Source organism: Furipterus horrens, unplaced genomic scaffold (genome assembly GCF_987537825.1).
Source record: "Furipterus horrens unplaced genomic scaffold, mFurHor1.1.pri manual_scaffold_16, whole genome shotgun sequence".
Lineage (NCBI taxonomy): Eukaryota > Metazoa > Chordata > Mammalia > Chiroptera > Furipteridae > Furipterus > Furipterus horrens.
The window spans coordinates 6,927,634-6,948,128 of NW_028327186.1; the positions used below are offsets into that span (position 1 = coordinate 6,927,634).

General features: G+C 44.8%; 1 protein-coding gene across 1 annotated transcript in view; it reads right to left on the reverse strand.

The window, feature by feature from the left end:
* The window catches only part of MCTP2 (multiple C2 and transmembrane domain containing 2), a 106,464-nt gene extending 101,336 nt beyond the window's left edge, over window positions 1-5,128 (reverse strand). The window contains exon 1 of the mRNA XM_090263627.1: window positions 4,600-5,128. Within this exon, the coding sequence (XP_090119753.1) occupies window positions 4,600-5,067 (468 nt within the window). The 5' untranslated portion in view covers window positions 5,068-5,128. The remainder of the gene's footprint in view (window positions 1-4,599) is intronic.
* Window positions 5,129-20,495: the final 15,367 nt, after the last annotated feature.

Genomic DNA, 20,495 nt, shown 5'->3' on the forward strand with positions numbered 1-20,495 from the left:
GCGTAGTATTCCATCCTATGAGTGTGGCAGAGTTTGTTTACCCATGAAGCACTGGTTTTGGTAACTTCAGACAAAGTGTTTGCAAGGACATCATCAGGCGAAGACAAATAATTCTGAATATCATCGCTGCTAAGCAGCCTTACTATGGCAAACTGTATTTAGATACGCAGCACTGACATCTTGGAGTGACAACTGGTAGGAAGTTAGTCATCTCTCGCACAGCTCTCCTCACTGCCCTCCCGGTAAGTGGGGGGGGTGTGTGTTTAATGATAGTGAGTTTGCATTGGGATTTCCATTCTACTTTGCTAAACTGACGCTTATGGGCAGGTAATACATACTTTTTGCATTCTGTTTTGATTAGAATACCCTACTGCAAGAATACAAATTTATTAAAATTCAGCAGGATATGGAGAGATAGAATAGATAGATCATTAAAAAAAAAAAAAATCCTCTCCTCGTCACCAAGGACCTTAAGAGATAGACACGGATGTGAATAAACATTTTCCCTTTGTGTACACTAAATGTGATCTTGTGCAAACACAACCACCCCTCTGGCTGAAGGCTCTCACCATGAAGTACACACAGGAAGCCAAATGGTAAACAAGCTAACTCCCCAGAGGCTGCCTGCATGTCAGTGGCAAGAGACAGAAACCCACATCCAGGAAAGCTGAGCAAGAGTGAAAAGCTGGCTGAGAAGATCACTTACAAAGAAAGTCTTTACAAAAGACTCCATTGAAGTATGCGAGGGCAGCAAACCAGATATGGAACATATATACTGACTTAATGACTTGACCGCCATCTAGGTCCTTGAGAATACGAATACTTTGTGTCACGAACATGAATATCTACAGGGCAAAGGAAGTAACAAAGTGAGTAAAGAGAATCAGATGTCTAGACAGACCATCCAGCAATGCCTGCAGGCAGCAAAAAGAATCAAAACAACCCAATTAGAGGTCAAAATTGGAATGTCTGTTCAGAAAAATTCAGGCTGCGTCTGCTCATACTTGAGTTTTTATGCAACTTTTTGGGAGGGTATTAATCATATTACATGTTTCCTTTTCCCCTATCCCCAAGATTGTTCTCGTACGGTGATTTCCCTAGAATACCATCTAATATACAAAACATAAGCCGTGTGTGTACATGTGTGCACGTGTGTGCCTGTGAGTGTACATACACCCTACTCGGGCATGTAATGCTATAAAACAGTGGTCAGCCAATGACAGCCCAACACTTGTTTTTATAGGCAAAACACAGCCCCAGCGATTTGTATGTATATAGTCTGTGGCTGATTTCCCGCCACGACACCCAGTTCAGAAGCTGCAGCTGAGAGTCCTGACGGGCTACAAAGCTGGAGATGCATGTTATCTGCCCTTTAAGGAAAAGTGTGCCAACACCCAGTATCATCAACTTTTCTTTCCGTAGTTAGTAATATTTACCCATGAATTTTTTCATGCTTCTTAGCAGTAGATACTTTAAAAAGTAACGGCTCCCTTAACATCTGTTTACAACTTGATGATTTACAAATATACGCTTTTATTAACTTCTTGCAAGGGGGTCCATGGACTGTGATTAGTGTCATCAATTTACACATAAAGGAGCCGGAGCGAAGAGGTTAATATGGCTGCCAAAGGGAAGCAAGAGGGCCTTTCGCCGGAGTTCCCTGGGTGCCCACGCTTCTTCCGGGGCCACAGCTGTGCCCGGAACCGGGCACTCCACTCATGGACACCTTGCCCGGCATACCGAGAGGCGGCACTGCGGAGCAGCAGACAAAGCTCTGGAGTCAGGAAGATCTGGGTTTGAATCCCACCTCTGCTACTTCCTAGCTTTGAGTCCTTGAAAGACTGACTTGAAGTCCATGACCTGGGACCGTCTCTAAAAGGGGCCAATGAGATACTTACAAGTGTCAGGAGAAAAATTAATTCATTCAGAGGATACCTGCAGAGGACCTTCTCTCGGCCAGATGCTGTACTAGGCTGTGTTTAGAGTGAACCAAATAGATGTAGTCAAATGTGGTAACATTTATGCCACACTTAGCAGAGGTCCTTCTACATTAGCTCGCGGTATGTGGTATTAGATTGGTGTTGCTATTCTATTATTATTAATATTGTCACTATTGTTTTGTGATTAAGAGAGTGGACATGTTTGAGGAGAAGGAAAAATATAAACTCCATGAAGGGGGTCAGCAACACAAGCGCTTCCCTTTCTGACTGCCCCTTCCCCACCAACGCGGTCACCAGGACAGGGATGGAGACCTGGCTGATGAAGCCCCTTTGTACCCATTCCGCCCGGCCTGTGGGCACCACGGGCTCAGTCCGTATCCCAGGTCATCGCTAGAGTCCAGCAGACTCGCCCGGCAGGATGGGAAGGCAGATATGATGCGGCCCCGGAAGTAACTGGCATCCCCACTGCCCCTCGGCCCCTCCTCTGCTTGCCCTTCCTCAGACGCCCCCAGGCATGTCCTGCCTGCCTGCAGCCTTCAGGCTGGCTGTGTTCCCTGCAGAAACGCGTTGTCACCAGAGAGGCATGCAACTTGCTCCCTCTTCCCTGTAGCTCTCTCTTTAAATCTTATCATCTCAGAAAAAGCCTTCCCCGACCGTTCTGTTAAAAGCGGAACACCTCCGCCCCAGCACTGCCAAGCTCCTTTTCTGCGTTATTTGTCCTCCGTCAAACGGATCACTTTCAAAACAGGATCTCCAGGAGACAGTGGATTTTTGTCTGCTTTCTTGACTGCTGGGTTTCTGATGCTGAGAACAGGATCGGCACATAGTAGGTGCTCAACAGTTGGGAGGGAGGGAAGGAGGGAAAGAAAAAGAGGCCACGCCCTCCAAGGAACCTGGGAATATGGCCGCACTCGTCTCAGTTACACCACGGTGCTGAATAAGGATTTTCTGAGATGAAACAAAAATAGTAGAAGAACACAGCATTGATGCAGGGAGCAGCCGACGCACCCGCTCCATTCGGGAAGCTGCAGGCTGTCTCTTCTCCCCTGCGGTTTGCCGGTTTGCTTCTCTGCGGTCCCTAAGCTGCAGCTCTGTGGTTGCCAAGCAGCTTCTAGAAATATCCCCACAGGATTCTTTTCTAAACCGCTCAACTCATCCACAGAAAGCTAGCACCCAAGCGAGTTGTTTAAAACCCCCAACGGCCAAATAAAACGTCAGCGAAGGACGTGCCCCACGGTGAGAGGACAGGCAGAGGGCGAGGTAACAATCCTTCCATTCGGGATTATCAGTTATGGGCGGTGAGAAGGCCATCCGAGCACTGTAATTATCCTTGCTTCTCAAAGGGCGCAGTGGACACACAGAAATACGTATCTTCTTCTGATGATCAACTGTGTTAGATCGCCAACTCTGACTTCTAACTTGAGAGCGTAAGTCTGTCGAAGCCAAGAAGCCCACTCATTTGTTCTCATTAGTTAATACGTAAAAAGAAGTGAAGACTCACGTAGGTCAATTATTCAACATGTCACCCCCTTCATAATGAACTAGTTTAATGAGTCACTTAATTTATATCTTGATTGGGGGAGACATATTTCAAATGTGTAAATACAGCAAAAAATCATAAAGTTGTTACAGAAAGGATTTCATAAATGTTCATGGCAATGAAAAATAGTTAAGTAAGGTCATTGAATGGGTAGTAATGTCTCAACACAGTATCGCTTCCCAAAGAATCTGACCAACCACACCCTCAGGACAGCCACGATGCCCGTCCCCAATTAAACTGAAATATACGACATAAGTAATGGGCTTTGGTTTCCAAAGAGAACCAAAAATCCCAGCTGAATGACCAGCTTTCGATGCAATGATCACACTAACCTTGACTATAGTATAGAAAAACCAACCGCGTTCCTCAACACTGCAACCTACTTCAACGCCATTAATGGAGGAATTTTTTAAAATCTGATGAAACAAATCCTCAAGTCATGACCTAATAATCTGGTGACTGGATTTAAACTAAACTCTTCTGAGAAATATAAGATTTGTCCCATAATTATAGCTGGCTGTTTTAGCACTGAAATTCTAAAGCTTTGTAAAATCACCATGCTGATAAGAATTTGTTTCCTTTACGTTTTGTTTTTTTTTTAATAAATGCAAGTGAAGTTGGCCACAGGTTAAGTGCAAACACACACGTGCATGACTTCACGTGCATATACACATGTATGAAATAGAAGGAAGTTCAGACCCTTGGGAAGGCAAAGGGGACATACATTCATACATTTCTTAGGACCAGTACTATGCATGTTTTGTCTATGGTAGGACTGGGCAAATAAAGATATCTAGGAACAGAGAGACAGACACACGCTTAAGCAAACTTAGAAGGAAAATTAAGCTCTTCTTTTCTTTGCCAGGAGATGGGAAAAGGAAAACTCATCCAATAGGGCTCTTAATGGCTTCAAGAGTCCTACAAAGGTTTCTTGTACTAGTTTAAAAATACACAGAGGTCAACCCCAAAACTGGTGGGAACACTCAGAGCAATCAATACTCCCTTCGTTTAAATTCTCTAGAACGACACTCTCTCCATCCCAGCTCACCACAAAAATAACTCCTAATCAAAGTTTCCAAGGGCACTCGATGCAATTAAAAAGAAGCAAGCAAGCCTCACCTCTGGCTCTTCCAGAGCCTCCTCTCCCAGGGGAGCCTTCTGGAGTAGGTCGAAGAGGCCGTTGCTGGAAGCCCTCCTGTCCTCGGCAGGAGAGGCGAAGGTCTCCTCGGGGTCTGTATCCGCCCCGTGGGCTGGGCCTGCTTCTTCCTGGCTCCAGTCCAAGTCCTCTTCAGACTGTTTCAGGGAGCTACTGCTACTCTTGGGAACGATCCCGGCCGTGGACAGGCTGCTGGGCACGGAGGTGTAGGAAGACTGGGCCCCAGGGTAAGGCCGGCCCTCCGGGGCCAAGGCCTTGGCCTCCAGCAAGTCCGGGACAGACAGGCTGAGGCGGCGATCCAGGTGATGTGTTTCCCGTAAGCCTAGGGGTTTGTGTGGGCTCTTCTTCGCCTTCTTCTTGCTCAGGTTGAGTAACAAGGGCCTGGTCCGCTGCTTGAATGAGCCCCACACAGATGGTTTATCCAGATCCATGGCTGCATCAAGACCCCAGAAGTCGTTCTGCGAAAGAGACCGCCTGCTCTGAAGACGCTGGAGAGTCCTGGAAACCAGAATATAAAAAGAAAGATCATGAAGCTGCTCTGAGTCAGGGCCCGTCAAATTGTAAAACGTGACTCAAAAACTGCAGTTTCCAGTGAGTGATCAAGACTGAAACACGCAATTGGTCATGTCTACTATCAGGAAAAGCTTATTTAAAGCCCTGGAGTTTTAAAGATTTTTTAAAAAAAATTAAAGTAGTTATGGAAAAGTTACAGCAATGAATGAAACTCTGAGGTTGACATGTGAAAAAAAAAATGATTCACAGGAAGCGTGCTGTCTCTGGGTTATGGTTCTCATCATTTTGTCCTCCGGCCTGATAAAGGCGGTTGCAAATGAAGGCATTTCCTTTTTTATGGCTAAATAATATTCCACGGTGCGCATACACACACACACACACACACACAGAGAGAGCGGGGCAAAAGTAAGTCTCCAGTTGTGAGTATGCAAAACACAGAGTTTATTCTTGTTTTGTTATTTATGAATGTATTATTTTCCATACAAACAACCGTAACCCTAACCTACTTTTGTCCCCTCCCCTGTATAGGTGCCACAGACTCTTTATCCACCCATCCCTCGATGGGCACTTAGGCTGTTTCTGTGTCCGGGCTACTGTAAATAATGCTGTCATGGACAAGGGCGTGCAGGTGTTGCTCTGAGATACTGATTTCATTTCCTTTGGAAATAGGATGATATCTGGAATATATGACAGATCTACTTTTTTTTCCCCAATTTATTTATTTATTTATTTATCTGTTTTTAGGGGGGGGGGAGGAGAAAAGAGAGGGAGAGAAACATCACTGTGTGGTTGCCTCTCACGTGCCCCCAACTGGGGACCTGACGTGCAACCTAGTCATGTGCCCTGACTGGGGATCGAACCGGCGACACTTGGTTCGCAGGATGACACTCAATCCACTGAGCCACAGCAGCCAGGGCTCAGATCTACTTTTTAATGTTTTGAATAAACTCCTTACAGTTTTTAATAACTACACCAATTTATATTCCCACCAACACCATACAAGGATTCTGTTCTCCACTCGAAGCAGAATCTCTTTTTGAAAAAACAAGAAATCTACGCTGCCCGGCTTTCATTTATTGAAGGAAAAGAAACATCCTGCTTCTTCAAACCACGAAGGGCAGGACAAGTTCTTTACAGGAAACGGCCCCAAGCCAAGGAGCCTCATGCAAGTTTCCATTTTTATGGTTTTAGACCAGATGCCCTCCCCAGCCAGTTGCTACCAATGGGCCAAACGGGAAAAGAGCAAACCTTTTAAATGCCAGCCCGAAATGTCTCTGATTGACCTTGGACCGCAACCACTATCTGGATAAGAAATGCAAAAGAGAACAGAGGTCTGCAAGTAACGACGGGGTAAGCTATTGTTACGTGTATTTGAGCTCTTCAGTGACAGGCTCATGTGGTCCTTTTCTCCACGTCCTCCTTTCGTGCAAATGTGATGTCACAGTTTCATGGCCATTCAATTAAAAATATTTCCTACGTCCCATTTTGAGTTGTTCCGGACACAGAGGAGTTTTTGGAAGTCTAGTGCTTAATTTCTAAACCATGTGGGATTTTCTTATCTTTGTGTTTGAACCTCTGGCTTAATTCCTAAGGCTTAAGTCAGAAGAAAATGTCCTAGGTTTTCATTCCTCCGCAGTTGGAGGCTTTCTTTACGCACAGTTGACAGTTCATTCTGCAGCTGTATGGCCGTTAGCTGGAAGTGACTGCCTGTGCTTGGCGAGATCTATGTCCTGGTTGACAGAACTCCGTCAAGAGAGGGAGAAAGAGGGAAACGCCAGGACTGAGCCCAGCCCAGTTGAAGAGCTCTAGGGCCATCCCCTCAGAAGGCCGGATTGTAAGGGGTTTTCTGAACTCGGTGCTGGCTTCTTGGTGTCTGAGAAGCTCACGTGGAGAAACCAAGTTGGCATCAGGGCACGGGATAGCGAGGCTGAGAGAGAGGGGGTCAGGGCTAGAGACAGACTTTGGAAGGGGGGCATGCAGATGATAATTGGAGGCATGGTGATGACCAGACTGCCAAGAGGAGGATAAAACTGAGCTTTCAGGGACCCCAGCACGGGATGCTCTGTTGGAGCGCGAAAAACTTGCAAAGGAGAAGAAAAAGAAAAACCAGAGGCCGTAAGGGTGGGGAATGGGGAAGGTATGATGTCACCTTATGACAAACAGAACTCAAAAGCCAGAAGACAAAGGAAGGCCGCTTTGCAGAGGAAGTGGTCAAGAACCTCCCACGCTCCCACAGGTTAGTTACCAGCAGTCCGGAGCCCACCAGTACAGCACAGGAGAGACTGCTGGTAATCTCGGTATGACTGGTTTGGGGGGCCTCAGGGGGTAGGAAGCCTGGCTGAAACAGGTCCAGAAGGGAGGGGGACAAGAAGAAATGGAGGCAACAGATGAGAGGACTTTCACACAATGGGGCCCCAAGGAGAAGAGGGAAGTTGGTTGGTCACGTTGACGGGATGTGATGGTGGTTTAAGTCAGACAAATGCCATCCTCTAAATGCTGCAGACATCAGCTTCTCTGATGGCAGTGCTCAACCAATAACTCCTTGACTAAATTGCTACCGACCACTTGCCAACACACACACACACACACACACACACACACACATACTTTCTTGATCCCTTCATCAGAATATTTATTACCTGCCATGCAACTACAGACCCAAGTTTTGAAAACCAGCCACAGTGCAATAAACAAGCCCATCAACACACACCAACTAGAAGAGAAGGCAACTCACGTCTTCGCATAATCGCACGTAACGGCCCCCCCAGTAAGCCGCTCACACAGGGCTCTTAACCAGCTCCTACATTAGGAAGCAACTGCCAGACCTCAAATGCCCTGCCCTGACATTACCGACACATTCAAGGGTTTCCTTGGCCAGCAATTACCTGCAGAAACAGAATGTGTGAAGTATCTTTAGGACTTCCCCCAACAGAGAGGGGAAGCTCTTAACTTGCAGTAAAAATCTTATTCCACCTGCAGACTGCCGACGCTATTTTAGGTGATGGAATGCAGTGGAAAAGTTAGACATGTTAGCATAGAACAACAAAAACCTTACACGTAGCTCCCTACACAATTTCTGCTGTGCACGACAGAGCATGTCCAATAGTCTATCCGTGAGCCACTAAATTAAGCCACGTTTTTCAATACAAAGCAAAATCATTCAGAGAAACGGGTGCACCTGCCAAAAGCACAAGGGAAATTTTACATGCAAATACCTATGTTTCAAATAAGCATCTCATACCGTTTATTATTCCTCTACTTTCAAAACACCAAGTCAGAAGCCCCTTTTACAAAGTGCTCTTCTGGAGCATTTCCCAAGCAAACGCCTATTGTCCAGCCAAAGAAAAATCACACCTCCTCCAAGCAGACAGGAAAACTCAAGAATTCTAATGTGCGATAGATCATTTTACTGACGGCCTCTGGAGACCTGCACCAGGTTTCCAAACACATACTCAAAGATAATCACATCATGATGCCCCTTAAGACGGTCCCATCTAAAAATAAAAGGGTCATGCTTTTCCTCAATTAGAAGGGATGGAAGAATCATTTTGAAGAAACAAAGTATAAAATCTATCTATCTATCTATCTATCTATCTATCTATCTATCTATCTATCTATAGATTGATAGAGCAAGGTAGCTGGAAATGTTGACGTTTCTATACTAATAGCTTAAACAACAATATTAATAACTGTTCTGCCAACTCATCCCTGATTCGGAACTGAAAAGCCGGCAACTATGCCTCTGTAAGGTTCTAAAAAAAAAAAAAAAAAAAAAACTACCAATAACATCTGTAAACAAAATGATTTCATATATGCACCTTTTTAAAAAATAGTAACTTTTCTCAAGGCTGACCCTATAAAACAAAGACCCTGAAGTCGGGGAGCATATATGTTGGAGGAGGGGATGGATAAAAAAGAATTGCGACAAAAATACAAACAAGTCACCAGAATAGACACAAGCCACAGTAAGAGCTGCTAATGAAGAAACAGAAAGCCAGCGAAGGGAACTCCTCAGCCAAGCACAAGCTGTTTTCAGCTCCTCGAAGGGCAAAATGGAAGCTGCACAGCACAGCGAGGCGGGTCCCAGGCCACGTGCGTGCAGGGTCACCCAGGGGTGCTGTCCTCCGGGAGAGGGAGAGCGTGCATGTGTGTGCACACGCGTGTGTGTATATGAGGGTGCATGTGTGTGTGCCCGCATGCCTGGCTGAAGAGATTTAAAGATGTTATCTGGTTTCACTGAAAGAGAGTCTGGCAAAGAAACTACAGACCAAAGATAATCCTTAATAATGAAAAAGGAGCAAAGTATTCAAGAGCGGGGATTATAGTCCTAGACGGGCTTAAAAAACACAAGTCATTAAAAGTATTAATGAGGACGTGGTTCATCACACTGCCTTAGTAATAATGAGTATCTGATTACTAATAAATTGGACAAGAACAAAAGGTTTTTAATACTTATAACAGGTTTTTAAATGTTTACATATATACTGTTCATTCCATCTCCACCTCATCCTTCCCTTTTAAATCTTCATTAATGCATAACTTATGGAACCTAAAATTGACCCATTTCACGTGTGTAACTGAATGCTAATTTTTATTTTTCTGAGCTATGCAACTACCTCCACAATCCTTTTATACCAGTCACCCTTTCTTTTCAACACTGTTGTCTTAATGCAAATTATAAGGGACCTATTATCCTGGTTCTGACCATGTACATGCAATCTCCAGGTAATGCAGACAAATGGGGTATGTTTAAAATTATTTAATAATAGCGGAGCACAAATTAAGGGATGGGGACTAAGGCTCTATGAACCCAGCCATAACGCCCCCACAGGCCTATGTGCCCCTTTTGATAAGCCCCACTGTGCTCGGTTCCTTTATGCATCTCTGCTGCCTTCACAATCGTCAGAGAACACCCAGCGCCTTCTTCTGCACTGGGAACTCTGCATGCATGGTCCCTGATACAATCAGGAGAGAAGGCACACAGTTCTTGGAGAGATGAGTGTGTTGGCAATCACATCATGAGAAGCAAGGAATCCTCAGCAGAGTTAGTGCCTTGTTGCTAGATCTGCAGATCTGAAGGGCAATGAGATAATGCACAGCCTCCAAGACTACAGGTTGAATGACAGACACACATAGGCACGAACACATTATAATTCAACCTAACAGGCATCTGAATATCAAGGTATCCTATGAAGAAATAAGTATAAAAATTACTCCGTTCCAAAAGGAGCTGCGCACTTCACAACCAATTGCTTTTACCTCAAAGAGAGTGGGAATCAAGCTTTTCTTCTTTCGGACTGGTTGGCCCTCAAGGCCAAATGGAGAGCTTGTACGTCCCTAACTTCGTAGTTTGTTTTAACATGACCTCATGCTCACCTTTTCATACCTGAGAACTTTTCACGTTAATCCCTTAACTTTTTTTCGGAGAGTTTTGTTCTGTTGGTGGTGCATAATAAAACCCTTAAGAAAAATAAAAAGGGAAGTTGAATATGGATAATGGAGTTCCTTACTTGTGGGCTTATGTGCCAGACTGTGCTTTTAAGTAAAAACTCAGCCAAAATTCCAATGGTCACAACGACTGAAGTCAGGAGTCCATGCTGTACCACAAAGAAGAAATAATAACCTAGAACTTTTTCCCGCATGTAGGAGTTATAATCCCAATTCATCCTGCAACTGAAGAACATAATACAAACCTTCTGAAGTATGCTTTGAAGAGCAAGGAATATTTTAAGTGCATACCAAATAAACCTGCTACCCATCACTCGCCATAAATCTTGCAGTCCTTGTCGGATCGGCTTTAACAAATAAAGTTAAAATGAAAAGCGATTTTTTGTAGACCCCTGATCTTGATAAACGATACTGGCCAATATGCTAACCAGCAATTTCCTAGTCATCTCCAAGACACAGTTCATGTCCTAAGGAGCTTAAAAAAAAAAAAAGACTGCATGTATGTGCAACTATGTTTTGTGGGTGGTACCCAATAAAATCTCTCTCTCACACACACACACGAAGCACAAATGAAAACTGCAATCTCCAAACAATTCTTTTCAAATGAACCTCAGCAAATATAAAGTGTCATGAAATAATGTATTTAATGGTAATTATACAATAAGAATATTATAAAGTTTCACTTATTGCTACCTAATAGCACTACAATATTTTTATATGACTTCAAGCAAATGACCGTTAAGGATCATTTACTTTCTATCTTTTAAAAGAAGCTAAATTACCCAGAGAAAAAGAATACAGAGGACTATATTCCTGGATTAAAATGTCTGATGATGGTAGAGGGGAAGAAAATAAAATAAGGGCTTATTAGTTTCCCAAGAGTAATTAAATATTCATCTAATTTAGCTAATTGATACCTATAAGAAATTATGTTTTTTCAAAATCCCTGAAATAAACATTCTTTCCTAATAACAAAGCAATGCAATCTCACAGGGACCACGCTGGTTTAAATGGGATGCTCCGTCCAAAGTTATGCGTAATGGTAAACACTGACCCTGGCATGGATTCGTTCCAAGAAAACAACAAAGATATAAATACCAGTCCAGCAAGGCTTTGGGGAGTCTCGTCTACAGGTACATATGCTCCTGAGAGAAAGCCAACGGCCTAGCGGGCGGATAGGCAACGGGGAACGGAGGAGCTGAGAAGATAAAGAACGGGTTAGATCAGAAGGATCGTTGCTCCACATATGGAAACGGGAGCAGGTAACTATCCTGCCGCGCAAAGGGGACTGGGCTGCAGAAGGGTTAGACAGCCGTCACCTCCTGTCCCACCTGTCGCTCCATCCAGTAGGTGTCGAGGTTTAAATGACAATCTGGGTACAAGGGGCCAAATCAGGGCAGGTACACAAAAGAAAAAAGAAAAAAGAAAGAAGGAAAGAAAGCTTCCCATTTTCGGAGGTTTTTGAATTCGGAAATTCCGGATGAGGTTTAGAAAGCGGCAGTAGCCACAGACGTGACAGAAGAGCCACAGAAAGAGACAGAGAACACCAGTCTCTGCTTCCGGACCAAGACGCCCCACCAGGCATCTTGCCGTGAAGGTGGAAAACGAAGCATTCCGTGGGCCTGTTCGGCAAATCATACTCCCTCCGGCCTCCCTGAGCTGAGCACAGGCACCGTGTCACGGTGCATTGGCATCGAGACCCCGCAAACCCACGAGGTGCTCCAGGCTGGGGGAGCGTGTCCCCAGAGCGGACTGAGCGGGTGCCAAGGAGTGGCCAGGACACCATGGGGGATGCAAATACTAGAACTTCCATTCAGACTGCTCTGAGGTGTCCTTTCGATTTCCATTTTTGTGTCCGTTTAATAATGTATGTAATATCGGCACCACAGTACACGTGCATAATGTATGAGTAAACATGTAAACTTATGCTGGGTGTGCCTGTTGGCAGGACGCAGTATGAAAAAAGAAGAGAGAAAACACTTCAGAAACACCCGAACAATTACACCCTTTAATCTGATGAAAAATAAAAATATAAATAACCGGCACTACCACGAAAAGAATTTGCGTTTCCCCTTCAGGCAATGAATGTTTTCAGAACTGTGTCTCCTCTTCCAGAAAGAAGTACCAGGCAGAGCGTATAATACGAACCAGACCCGCTGGAATAGGCAAGATGCTGGTTTGCAAACATGATGGAAATGGGGTTTTCGGTAAACATGGTGCTGTCACCTCCGCTGCAGGGGGCTTCTCCTGGGGACCTCATTAAGCATTCATTCAGCAAATGATCTCCTACGTCTCGGGTTTACGCTGGTATGTACAAACTACATTACGCTTCCTTGTGCTTCCGCCAGTCCCCGCTCCCTGAATTTGCATTTTCAAGAGCAGACACAGAGGACTTTCTGGGCACCCAGGTGACGAGGCAAAGGTAGGGAAAGAAGAGATTTGCATCTCCTCTGAGCCAGGAATCACTCATAATTAGAGCAGGAACCCAAACTCAGAACATGAAGATGAACCCATTTATCTGGTGAACCTGAAGCCTTGGTTTGGCTGTGTCATCGTCAATAACACGCGGGGACCAGGAACGCTCAGGAGACGGCAGCGCAACGGAAGGTCACTCTGCAGAAATGACCATAAATATCCTTTAAGTGGCAATGTTTCTAGAAACAAAATGGCTTTTCTTTTCAGCGCTCCCAGGTCACGGCAGTTAGTGCACACAGTGCTGCCGCTGCAAAATGCATGGGGACAAGGCTGCGTCAGGCCGATTCATCACAAACTCTGCGAGTTCCTCTCGTGAATGAACTCCCGGGATCAGCCTACCAAGCCAGGGGGACCTCCTGTAATAGTCTCCCATTCGGCAGCCAGATCGCACAGGGGCCATGCCCTCTTGAGGCTTGTGTTCCAAAGGGGATATATATGTGTGCAGAGGGACAAACAGCCATCGCAAAGAGGAACAGTCATCACAGGAGAAGAGACCTAGGTGACAAGAAGGGGGAAATACCAGCTAGTTGGGCAAAAGGACTCCAGACAGAGAAAAGAGTCCACGCCGAGCACGCCCAGCCAGAGCATGCTCCCTGGACCGTGGGAACAGCAAAGTGGTCCATATAGCCACACCTGTGTGATCCAGTGGGCAGGAGGAAGGGATGCGGTTGGAGGAGGAGCTGGGACAAGCACAGACTTGAGGTTTTACTTTAAGACAGCTGGGTAGCCGTGGCAGCAGGAGGAATGGGGAGGGGAAGTCTGGTCAGAAGATGGATCTGCTTTGCTGCGTATTTTAAGGATCCCGTTGGCTGCAGAGGAGGATGTGTCCCCCAGGGAGCAAGAGTCGGAAGAGCAAGACCAGCTAAGGGTGAGGGGATGATCAAAGGTTCTTCAATGTGCTATCTGCTTTCTGGTTGTTAGCTTTCTGGCTATTCAGATTTCACTGAAGAGGCCCGACTGCACTGCTGCAACTACCGAGGCCTGTATCCTTCTCACAGTAGCCACTCAGGAAGGGAGAACAAAAGAAAGTTACCCTTCCTTTCATAAAGGTCCTTCGCTTAGCTGGGAATCACACCCCCAGAAGGGACACCAATCCCTGAGGCAGTTTGCCTTCCCGAAAGCCACTTACTAACATTATAATCGCCTCCCAATCTCAGTAACACCATGCGAATTTTTCCAAGTACTGACTGGGACTTCCAATTCTGTCTGAAAGGACCCCCGTACTGGGCAGGAGAACAGCTTCAGGACCAAGTTAAATATGTCATTAACAGAAACCGGTATGCATTCAGTAGACGTGGGGAAAGGCTGTATTTAATTTCTACCCTATGTCAAAAATTACTCTGGACACTCTAACACGTCAGGAATTGAGGCAGCTTCTAACCACAAATCCTGTGCTTATGCCTTAATCTACATGTCCATCCCGAGCTGGAGATCACCCAATCTCTCTTTAAAAAACCCAGAATGACACTGTTTGCATGACATAATTATTGCTGCATTAGAGGGGGAAACAGTATAGAAGATTACAAAGGCTAATTAAATATTAATGGGATTTAAATATTCTGTAGAGTAAGTGCCAATGAAACGCAGAAGCAATGAGAATAATTACAGGAACATCGAAATGCTATGAAGAAAGCATCTGTTTTTACCAACCTGCCATCGAAGCGTCCACGGCTTTCTATCACGTCACCCTCCACTGCCCGATCCTCTCTGCACACGCGAGCCACCTTGATTTATACAGTTTGAAACTGGAGTCAAGTTTGAAACCTGAGTCACTGAAGGTGACAGTGAACAGTGTCCTTTGGACCATAAGAACCATGTTCAAGCAGAAGTTGATTTCAGCCTACCAGTGAGCTATAACAGTCCCAGATTATTTTTTTAAGCTGCTGAGAATGCTTTCATTTTCCACCCTTGGACGTTTATGGTTGCAAGTGTAGGAATATTGTAATCGAACTAGATCTATGACATGAAAAGTCAAGGGACTTTTGTGCTGCTCATGTTTTTGTGTGGTTAACATCCTTATAAATAGCAATACAGGTATGACTTTTTTCCCCCCTAGGTATTAGCTCAAGGAATAAAATACACAACATCCCTTCTCCTGAGGATCTCAAGGTTCAGTAGGAGAGAGATAACAAAGCCATCCCAATACAGCCCAGGGAGCTGTTATGAATGAGCCCCTAATGGGATACATACAAGATTTATCACCTTATCATGGTTAAGAGCCTAGACAAGGAAATAGCTCCCAGAATGGAGATGAGGTGCATTATGTAATCTAGTGATGATATGTGTTGGGAAGGTAGGTTGAGGCAAAGGCAGGTGTCTAAGGCTTCCTGATGGGCAGCAGGAGAATGAAGGAGGACCAGGGGGTAAGATCAAGAAAGCTGAGGAGCAACAAGTTTCAACGAGGGAGCAATCATTTCAAATCCTCCAGAGAAGCTGCCTGAAGAAGGCTAAGGCTCATCCATTGTTTTTGGCTATTGGGAGGGCAGTAGAGACCCAGCAGTCAGGATTCAGGGATGTGAGGAAGCAGGAAAACAAGATATGACAAGAGATACCCTTTTAAGAAGCTTTGCTGTGAAGAGGAGAGAGCTACTCTGTAATCTTCTGCCAGTGAACATATAATAAACAGTCTCATCTGGGTAAAAAAGGTTAAATTTTCAAAAGCAAACTCATAAAATAAAAGTAAATATGTAAGACTCATATTTTAATCACAGACCCCCTGAAAAAAAAAAATCACAATTGCCTTTCCCCTATGTTTTTTAGTTTTCATGTCTTATTGTGATGGCAGGTAATCCTACCTAGTCTAAAGAGACTCTGGATTACATTTACAAGCTTAGATTACAGGTTTAAAGGTTTAGAATTAGAAAATACATAAACTCTTTTTTTACTTTCAAAAAAAAAAAAATTTAAACAAGAGATACGAATAAAAAAAAAAAGTGGTTTATATTTCTCTTCTCTGTGGCACCCAGTGCAGCCATCGACTCTTAGCAGAGACCTAGTTTACATTTGTTAAGAGGAACTGAAGGTCACATGGCTACTTAGGGTAAATACATGGCTAGAATCTAGATATTTTGACTCTCCAGGCAACATTTGTAAATGGTATTCCAAAAGCTCATGTCTTGTACTTGCAAACTTTTAGGAAGAAATCACACTCAACACCATTGATCATTAGGAAAATACAAATCAAAACCACAACGAGATACCACCTGACACCCTTTAGGATGGCCACTATTTAAAAAATGTGTTGGTGAGGATCTGGAGAACTTGGAATCCTTGTGCACTGCTGCTGGAGTGGAAATGCAAAAAGATGCAGCCATTATGGAAAACATGGTAATGGCTCCTCACAAAAATTAAACATGGGATAACTATATATTTCAGCCATCATACTTCTGGGTGTAGATGCCCCAGAAAGTGAAAGCAGGAACTTAAAGAGATATTTGTACACCCATGAGTATCAATCAAACAAAAGTCACCCAAGGGCCACTCTTTTCAAATCGATTTCCATAGCCATGTTTTGTATGTCATTATACAAATATCGATGCATTGCTTCTCGTTTGGATTAGATACTTGCTGGAATTTTGACTACGGGGACATTTTCTACTGCTTCTCATTCTATAAATACTTGACACCAATTCAGATGATACAAGGGAGACAGCTTTTTTCTCCCCGGAACAGATCATTTTTGTACTAAATTTGCAGCGCTATGCTGTCGATTTGCTATCTTTGCCCCTTCATTCTGAATTCTATAAATAAGCATAAAAACCCAGATGTATCATTTCAGGTCACTTTTCTCTTGACTTTATGATGGTCCTTGGAGTGATTCCACCTCGTGGAGCTCCCGTCACCAATGCAAAGGCCCTCCCTGCGCTAATAAAAAGAAAAATGCACACCTCTCGGTCTCCATAGGGAGGCATAAATTAAGCTAGATAAATTTGTTTTGAGGGGTTTTCCGCGGTGTTAGTTCTTCGGAGAGCCCGGTGATTTTCCTTTTAGATTTAGAGTATTTTAAAGAAAAATCCAGACACAAACACACGGCCCACAGGCTTCTGTACTAACTCCCAATACATGCTCACCATGCGAAATATTAAATTACCCCATGATCACAGGCGAAGAATAGAATGTCTCGCAGTTTGCCCAAGGTGACGATCGGGTTCGTGTAAACTATAAAAGCACTGCAAGACCAGGAAGTGCGCCACAGACTGCACGCTGTCTCAGCGAGGTATTATCTGTAGAGATACACACACTCCATTAATGCAGCCGTTAAAACTTAATTTTCCGATACTCTAGAGCCCCCTGGAAAACAATGTATGACAGAAACGCAAAATGGTACCTGAACGATGTTTATAGCTCTATAAAATAATGCATACATATAGACAAGAATATAAGGGAACATGGGAAACATTTTAATGGCCAGATTTTCCAAGAAAGAACAGTTGCTTTTCTTTCTTTTTTTTTTTTTTTTTTTTGCTAAATATTTCATTTTATTTCCTTTCAGACATAATGTGTTTGGGTCATAAATATCCATAAACATAAAAGTAATGCGTGCAGTGATATTTTGTGTCTGTGTATGCTTTCCTCCAACAGAAAGGAAAAATCCAATCCAAAATATTCTTGGATACAAACTAGATTTCTGATGGCCAGCTCAGATCAATTTTCGCAGCTGCCTGAGAGCTGCTATGGCCACGGACCCTGCGGCTGGGTGGGAAGCACGTCGTCACGAGCAGGAGGCTCTGCTCTGCGCTTTGGAGGAGGAGCTGGGGCTCTCCTCCAGTCACGTGCCAGCTCCGTCTCGGCCTTCCTCTCAGAAACACAGATCCTGTCAAAGGGCCTAGAGTGTTCTTGGGCTTTCCACAGATCCTGTCAAAGGGCCTAGAGTGTTCTTGGGCTTTCCTTGGAACAATCCACTCAGGGAGGCCTTGGCAACTCAAAAAATGGAAGAGCCAGTGAGTGCGTGTCCAGCAGCCAATAGAGACAAGCCCGTGTACACAGGGTGCAGCGCTAATATTCTACAAGTAAGTTCTTCAAAAAAAAAAAAAAATGCAGTCACTGCACCCCCGTGGTTCAGGCATGGTCCAGGGAGTCACACCAGACCGCGTTAACCTGTTTTATTATTAAGTTGCTACACTTCTGATTTGCAAAGAAACCGCTCTCATGGTTACTGTCTTTGTACAGAACAGAAGCTTCCTGAGGGAGAACAGTCTTTCTAAGCCTCTTTCTACACAAGGGCTTCAGTAGCATCTAGGTCTGGGTTCTGCATTTTATTCAGTATATCTCTGCTTTCTAGTAAAGCTCTGTATAACCATGTCTTTGTATTCTGAAGGGGCCAAACTGTACTGTTAATGCAGAGCTGATCAACAAGAAACGCACAGAAGCTGCTCCAGCCACTGCGTCGGAGGTTATAACTGGCGGGCAGGGGCCCACTGACGGAGAACAAGAGCTATTGATTCGGATACTTGCAGCTTTGCAAAGCCTCGTTGGCTGCGTTTTTTCATTTTCCATAAATACACCAAACGATTCAAACTTCATACGTGATAGAAAAAGGCTAAAAATAACCCAGAGTTGAGAAGAAGAGGAAGCGCTCATTTCCAGCAGGTGTCTTGACCCAGGCAGACTATGACAGGCCCGTGTGTCGTTTACAGAACACCGAAACCATCAAGGAGAATTACACATGTTGGGGGCATGAAAGGGAAGTCACAGCGACCTCTGTGCTCAGCTACCCGGACAGTATAATTGGAGAGAAAACAGAAGGAGCGCTTTTAGGTGCAAAGCTCAGTGGACGTGGGTTGTGTGGAGGGAGGGAGGCTCAGGGGCCTACAGAAAGCACCCTCCCGGGGACAGGCCGTCTCACCAGGTCTGACAGCCATGCCGGAATGAAGGAGCAGGCTGCAGCCCCCAAGCAAGGAGAAATGGGTGCCAGAAGCATTTGGGGTAAAGGTCTGGGGGTTCCGTGTTTGTTTTTGTCTGGGAGTGTTAGCTATATAATCTGTTCTTCCCGCAGGTCAAACACCGGGTTCTTTCAGGTCCCAGGTCAAACATACTTCCTTATCGAGCCTTATCTACCCCTGATACTGACTGCCTTGACCTTGACCTTGACCCTGATCCTCTCGTATAAAGCTGCACTTCTGCACCATCGTCTCTTGTCACACCTGACAGTCATTATAGCCTTCACCGTCCAAATCATCTCATTAGCTTTTTCACTTGGTCCCCCCAACCCCCCTCCCGCCCCAGCCCCCCACAAGAAGTCCTCTGAGAAGTTGGGACTCTATGTGCCTGGTTCACGCCAGCACTTAGAACACCACCTGGCACACAGCAGGGGAGTTCTGATGGAATGAATGAATAAATTCAGAGGGCAAGTCCCTCCCCTGCCTTCTATCACTGAATACAAGGGGGGGGGATGCAAAAGTAGGCTTACAGTTGTGAGTACACAAAACACAGTTTATTCTTGTATTGCTGTTCCTGAATTATTGTATTATTCTCCATGCGAACAACTGTGAACCGACTTTGGCCTCACCCTGTATTTACCAAAACTCCAAGCCTGTCTAGAGACCAGTATATTTCACCCACCAAAAATTCTCACAGCTAAGTTCTTTAACAAACATTTAATTATTCACTAAATAGCATGGGGTACTCTAGTCACTGCTCCGTGATAAGGTGTGTGAGCAGCTTCATGCACCGGCTACAAAATGCTCAATCAGTCCCGGTGACCAGTCCCCACACCGCCGGATTAGAGGCCGGCGTAACCATGGTGAGGAGGGAGCATGGTTTATCTGCCTGCATTTTCCCTCTGCTTTTCCCCTCTTATCCACTCCTCTTATCATTCGTACAAAATCAAGGTCAACAAGTTGACAATGAAGCCCTTGAACTGCCCCGCAGGGTGACAGCCATATAACTGATCTATTGAGCGAGAACTGAAGGACCCTAGAACTGGGCCTGACTGTCCAGGTCCAAAGACGCAGCCTCTTTCCTCTCTCCCCAGCAACACGTACATTTCAGTAAACTGAGACACTTTTTAATCCTGGACGTAGCCGGTGAAGCCCAGCATGTCACGACCAAGAAGGGGCAACAGACCAGGCTGTCAGGATACATTCATGAGAAAGTGACTTGTGTGCATTCAGTCATCTCTGAACTGATCCGAATGTCCGAATCAAACGAGGAAAACTGCTGTAAATGGATAAAAATGGCACACTCCCCCCCGCCCACACACGCAGTCTTTCCTTGCCTGTGAGTTAAGAAAAGATTTTTTTTTTAAATAGATAAATGAATATTTCCTATGCTCGTGTGAAAGATGGCTTATTTGAAAAATCTATTTCTAGGCTTCTCGGTGAAGCATTCAATTTGCCCAGATCACAAGCCTTTTTGTCGCAAAACACGCAAAGGGGTCACCTCACTATCAGCAGGACGTCAGCGCACGTTAGTATCCGTTAGG